This window comes from Sorex fumeus, unplaced genomic scaffold, assembly GCF_029834395.1.
Source record: "Sorex fumeus unplaced genomic scaffold, SorFum_2.1 ptg000086l, whole genome shotgun sequence".
In the NCBI taxonomy this organism is placed as follows: domain Eukaryota; kingdom Metazoa; phylum Chordata; class Mammalia; order Eulipotyphla; family Soricidae; genus Sorex; species Sorex fumeus.
Genome location: NW_026606143.1, coordinates 23,592,473 through 23,598,268, shown reverse-complemented (window position 1 = coordinate 23,598,268; position 5,796 = coordinate 23,592,473). Strand labels below are relative to the sequence as shown.

Genomic DNA, 5,796 nt, shown 5'->3' with positions numbered 1-5,796 from the left:
CAAGCCTGCTCGGATTGGTACTGGGCCTCCTCCATCTAGGTCCCCCATCTTCCAGTAGCTAGACAGTTACACCCACCAACTGCCGTGTAATCCCACAAATGGCCAAGATCCAGAGACTATAAAACCAAGCTCCCGGAAGCTTTTATTGTCTAGTTTTCACTTTCAGAGAACCCAGTAGGCTACCAAAAGTATCCTTCCCGCATATATGTCTGACTGGGAACACCTGTAAAGTCGATTAGAGACTCCATCCGGCCTTGCCGGGCTCTCTGAGAGTATCACGTCCACACAGCAGAGCCTGGCAAGCTACCCGTGGCATACTTGATATTCTGAAAACAGTTACAATGATGGTCCTCATTCCCCTGACCCTGAAAGAGCCCCCAATATGCCATCGGGCTACACTAACAAGTGTTAGGGATGAATGGAGTCGTTACTGGCGCCCATTCGAGCAAAGTGATTAACAACAGTGATACAGTGATACTAATAAATAATAAAATTAATTTTGATTGAATTAAGAAATTAAAATTGATTAAAAAACTAAGAAAATTTCTTAGGGGCTGGAGTGATAGCACAACAGGTAGGGCATTTGCCTTGCACGGGCCAACCCAGATTCGGTTCCCAGCATCCCATATGATCCCCTGAGCACTGCCAGGAGTAATTCCTGAGATCAAAGCCAAGAGTAACCCCTGTGCATCACCAGTCAACCAAAAAGAAAAAAATTCTTAGAAAACTGTTCATTTCATCTCAGTTTTATATTTGTTTCATAGTTATTCAAAAGTCTTAGTATTTTCAATATTTTCTCTGGATAATAATTACCCTCATTATTTCTCATTGTTTCTCTCCCATTCAGTAAAATTTGCCTTGTCTATTTCATTTCTAAAGGAAAAAAAATACAGGTATTTTTTGGTCTGTTTTGATTCAGGGGCCATATCTGGCAACCCAGGGGTTACTCCTGACTCTGCACTCAGGAATTACTCCTGTCGGTGCCGGGGGACCAAAACAGATGCCTGGAATAGAACTAGGTTGTCAGGACTGGAGCAATAGTACAGTGGGGAGGGCATTTGCCTTGCACGTGGCCAGCCCGGTTAGATCTCCCACATCCCACATGGTCCCTCGAGCACCACCAGGAGTGATCCTTCAGTGTAGATCCAGGAATAGCCCCTGAGCATTGCTGGGTCTGACCCCCCCAAAAAAGAAAAACCAAAAAGCCAAAACAAACAAACAAAAAAACCGGGTTGGCAGAGTGCAAGGAAAATGCACTACCAGCTGTACTATTGCTCCAGGCCCATAGAACCCAGCCCTTGAGTGCACCCTAGGGGATCCCAGGTAAAGTTAATCTAGAACTGGCATGCTCTGATAATTGCCCTGGATTCTTGGAGAAGTATATGCATTGATCCAAAGGGAGTGGTCTAAAATTTTCTGGATGGAGAATTTCTGTGCAGGGACCAAAATGATAAATAGTGCAGTAGGTGGGTATTTCATTTCACATGCTTTGCATGTGGCATACACAGGCTCAATCCACAGCACCATAACCATACATATTTTGCTGATCCCTGAGCAGAGAAGAGAACTAGCCATAAGCCCTGAGAAGCAGCTGGGTGTAATTCCCCCCAAACAGAAAGAGCATGAATTAGGTATGAGGGTCCACTCTTTCCAGCCAGAAGATTGCAGAGTCCTGCTGCTGTTGTCGACCCAGAGAGAATACAAGAATAAAATCTAAGTAAATTCCCCCAAGTAGTAACCTCTGTGTACCCTGTAACGTTCCCGGGGTGATTTGAGGGGTTGATGGAATAGATACAGATCACCGACAACACAGGGGGCGCCTAAGTACACCCAGCCCCGACTTAAGCCTCCGAGGCTCTGCCCATGCAATTCGGATGTGACGCATGACATGTGATGCAACCCAAAACCACCTGACTTCCGCCGGCCTTCGTGTCAGACAGCGCCGTCCCACGACGACAGCAGTCGGCGGGACTCGGTGGATCTCGTCTAGTCGGTCGGTGACCGTCGGAGCCCAATTGGGGATTGCAAGACGCGTAACTCAGGTGGGAACCAGCCACTTGGAGGTTGCCGAGCATTGTAGAAAGTTTGTCCCCCTGCTTCCTTTCATGGGTGGGCTTCAGGCAGGAACCCCTGATCAAATGGCCTGCAAGTGCTAGGGAAATGCTCCTGAGAGGGATGGATGGGGAGGGGCCAGATGGAACAGGACGAAGACCCAGAGAGAAACATTCTTGTCCTAAAAGCGAGTGGAAATGAAAGTGCCTCGTGGGCGACACCCGCGACGTTCCAGAACCCGGCCATGTTGGCTGTGAGACTGCAAGGTCGGGGGAGGGGGGGCAGAACAGTCAAGGCCTCCCTCCGGGGGCTCTGGGGTGAGCAGAACAGCCATGACTTTGCCCTGGGAGCCTCAGGGTACCCAAATACCAGCCTTAATGTGGGAGGAAGATGGTAGAGCCCCAGAGACAGCAGCGCCCTGGCCATTAGACAGAAGGGAACCCAGGTTCTAGTCAGTCAAGGCGAGGCCAGAGGGGACTGGCTGTGTGAGAATAGTGCGGACGAGCGACTTCTAGCGGCGTCATTGGTCCCCCTGACGCGACGGGAGCAGAACTTTTAGACCGCCCTGACGACGTCTCCCTCCTCTGGGCTTGCAGGGATGGAAGCCTTCCTCTGAGGGAGTAGGGCTTTAGGTTAGTAGAAGCCAGAGTTCCTAGGTTCGATCCGAAGTTATAGTGAGGGATGTGAGGCAGTCTGGCTGCAACATCTGTCACCCCATCAATGGCCACGGTTGCTTCGGCTGATCTGACTGGCTAGGCGGGTGGGTGCCCTTCCTCCCTCAACGCTCCATGTGCGTCCTTTCCGAAGCTTCACGCTCGGTCAAAGAGGACTGGCCTTCCCTGAATGGTGACAGACAGGTCTTGGTGGATGGCATACAAGTAGCTGTGCTCCCTGGTTAGAACCTTCAAACGAGCTCTCAAAGTTATACTGAGGATGCTGAGGCACTGAGGACTGAGGAGAGCCTTCATCACTGGGGCCCCTGTCAGTGACTGTAGCTCCTTTTTCCACAGATCTCTACCCCTTGACGGCTGCTTTCTTCCCACTGCATACCCCGGTGACTGTGGTAAGACGAAGCCCCCCCTAAGTTTCCACTAGGCTGTGTCAGAGTGGTAAGGGCTTTGAAATGCGGACTGTTGGCGTCAGAGCCGTCCACCCCAGGCTCCTAGAGCAGCCTCAGGCCAAATAATAGGAGTCTTGTTCGGGGACAGGGAGGTGCTCCTACAGCAGTCCCTCCGGGAAAGCTGCCCAGGCAGCCTACTTGTATTGCTTCACTGAAGAGACCTAATACTCTCAGCCTTTGCCCTTCAGCTCACCTTTTCGCTTGTCCTTTTGCCTACAGCATCTGCTCAGAGACATCATGCCTCGGGGGCAGAAGAGTAAACTGCGTGCCCGTGAGAAACGCCGCCAGGCACAGGAAGACTCCATGAGTCTGGTAAGTGCTCATCTCCCTATAGCAGTAGGAAAGAAGATAAAGGACCAAACATGATGACCTCTCAGTGTCGGTATTGCAAACCATAATGCCCAGAAATAGAGTATGGGATTATTGCCATGGAGCATGGGGGAGGCTGGGGAAGTGGGGGTATACTAGGAGACTGGTGGTGGGGAATGTGCACTGGTGGAGGGATGGGTGTTTGATCATTGTGTGATTGTAACCCAAACATGAAAACTTGTAACTATCTTATCTCACGGTGATTCAATAAAATTAAAAAAGAAAAAAGAAATTCCCCACCACTTCCTCTCATTTTGGTTCTTTCACCCAGAGCTCATCTGCTATTGTTTTGCTACAGGAGTCACAGGAGCTTCGGAGGACAACAATTGCCACCAGCGGTAATGAAGCAGCTGCTGCATACATGAGATCGGTTGTGACCATCAATGACCAAGAGGAAGAAAATCCAACCGCTTCAGAGGAATTGGACATGAATGAGTCCTTCTTCAGAGGCCCATTAGATGAGAGAGTGGCTATGTTGGTGCATTTCATGCTGTATAAGTATCATATGAAAGAACCCGTTACCAGGGTAGAGATGATGAAAAATGTAATTCAAATGTATAAGAGTAACTTCCCTGAAATTCTTAGGAGAGCCAGTGAACACTTGGAGTTGATCTTCGGCCTTGATTTAAAAGAAGTAGATACCCAGAAACATACCTATGTCCTCATTAACAAACTGGAAATAAGCTATGATTCCAGGATCATGGAGGACAAAGGGGTGCCCAAGACTGGTCTGTTGATGACCATCCTGGGAGTGATCTTCACCAAGGGTAATCGTGCCACTGAGGATCAAATCTGGCAAACGTTAAATATGATAGGCTTATATAAGGGGAAGGAACACTTCATTTTTGGAGAGCCCAGGAGGCTCATTACTGAAGATTTGGTGAAGGAAAAATACCTGGAGTACCGCCAGGTCCCTGATAGTGATCCTCCATGCTATGAGTTTCTGTGGGGTCCCAGAGCACATGCAGAAACCAGTAAGATGAAAGTTCTAGAATATGTGGCCAAGGTTCGTGATGCAGTTCCCAGTGCCTTTCCGATGTGGTATGAGGAGGCACTGAAGGATGAGGAAGAGAGGGCCAAAGCCAGGGTTGAAGCCAGAGCACGCAGTGCTGCTGCCCGTGAGCGCACTAAGGCCATGATTTACCCTGCCCATAAATAAGTCTGAGGTGCAGGCTTTCCTCAGTTGTTGAAAACAAGAATTTCAGAGACGAAGAAAAAAGATTGAAGTAGGGCTAGTCATTATGTGTCTGTAATACGTGTGTGTTCCTATACACGAAACTAGGAAATTTTTAAATGGTTGCTTTTAGTAGGTTTTGTGAAAGTAAGAATATGAGGTTGTAAATGATATTGCTTAGATATTTGTTGTGTATTTTGCTGTGTGTGTATAATTTAATGCTTTTAGTATAAGAGTTTAATAATAAGAGGGGAAATGCTGGAAATGCTCCCTGTTATTCAGTGGTTTGGAATGCTATTCCATGTCAGAGTATGTTCATGAAATGTTCAGGAATCTCCTTGGAAATGTAAAAAATAAACAGCAGTATCTGAGTTGACATCAAAAAGCAGAGAGAAAAAATAGATGATAAATTAATTGTATTTATCACTTGAAGTCTATTGTACTATAGCTACTTATACCTGAATATACTCTGGATTGTAGGAAAAACTGCATTCTAATAAATAAGTTCTTTTATCACAGGCTCATGTTTTTCTTGAACAATAATTGCGAACCTCCATGTTCACATTAGAATTGCTAAGATGAACAACCACGATCCCTCCCCATAGAATGTTAAAGTGTTGGAGAAGGCTCAAGAAATATTGTGAGCACCCCTAATGACATTACGAACAAGACAATGGTATAAGGACTTGGGTGTTTCAGATGTGAGCAGTCAAATATAAAATCCCTGTGGCAGTAGCATTTGAGACCTTGGAAACTGCAAGTACTCTGGATGAGTTCATTTTAATTAAGCAGGGTGGCGAGTCAGATGAGTCTGTTTGAATGATGTGCAGGGTCTAGAAAACTTAAATGTGGTGTCTTAGAGAGTCTAAATCCTGGAACGGAAAACTGCACTTTTAGCACTTAAAAATCATGGAGAAAGTCGAGATAAATATTCACTTGGGGGTAGGAACAGAAGAGGAACTGTACTTTTGGTCCTTTGCAGGACAATACATCATGATCACAATCACGATTATCCTGTTGTTTGTCAATTGACTTGAGCAGGCACCAGTAACGTCTCCTTCCTAGCCCTAAGATTTTAAAA

The 5,796-nt window shown here is 46.9% G+C and overlaps 1 protein-coding gene across 1 annotated transcript; it reads left to right on the top strand.

Annotated features, from left to right (window-relative positions):
• The first annotated feature begins 3,409 nt into the window (after positions 1–3,409).
• Positions 3,410–4,700, top strand: LOC130039266 (melanoma-associated antigen B10-like). The gene is made up of 2 exons (XM_056131113.1): positions 3,410–3,484; positions 3,840–4,700. Exons 1-2 carry the CDS (start codon positions 3,410–3,412, stop codon positions 4,698–4,700), a joined length of 936 nt encoding a protein of 311 aa, XP_055987088.1.
• The last annotated feature ends 1,096 nt before the right edge of the window (positions 4,701–5,796 follow it).

Bases quoted from the DNA above. Each gene is read 5' to 3' on its own strand.
- LOC130039266 (XM_056131113.1), top strand. From the start codon at position 3,410: ATGCCTCGGGGGCAGAAGAGTAAACTGCGTGCCCGTGAGAAACGCCGC. The intron at 3,485-3,839 runs GTAAGTGCTCAT...GTTTTGCTACAG, and splicing joins AGGAAGACTCCATGAGTCTG to GAGTCACAGGAGCTTCGGAG.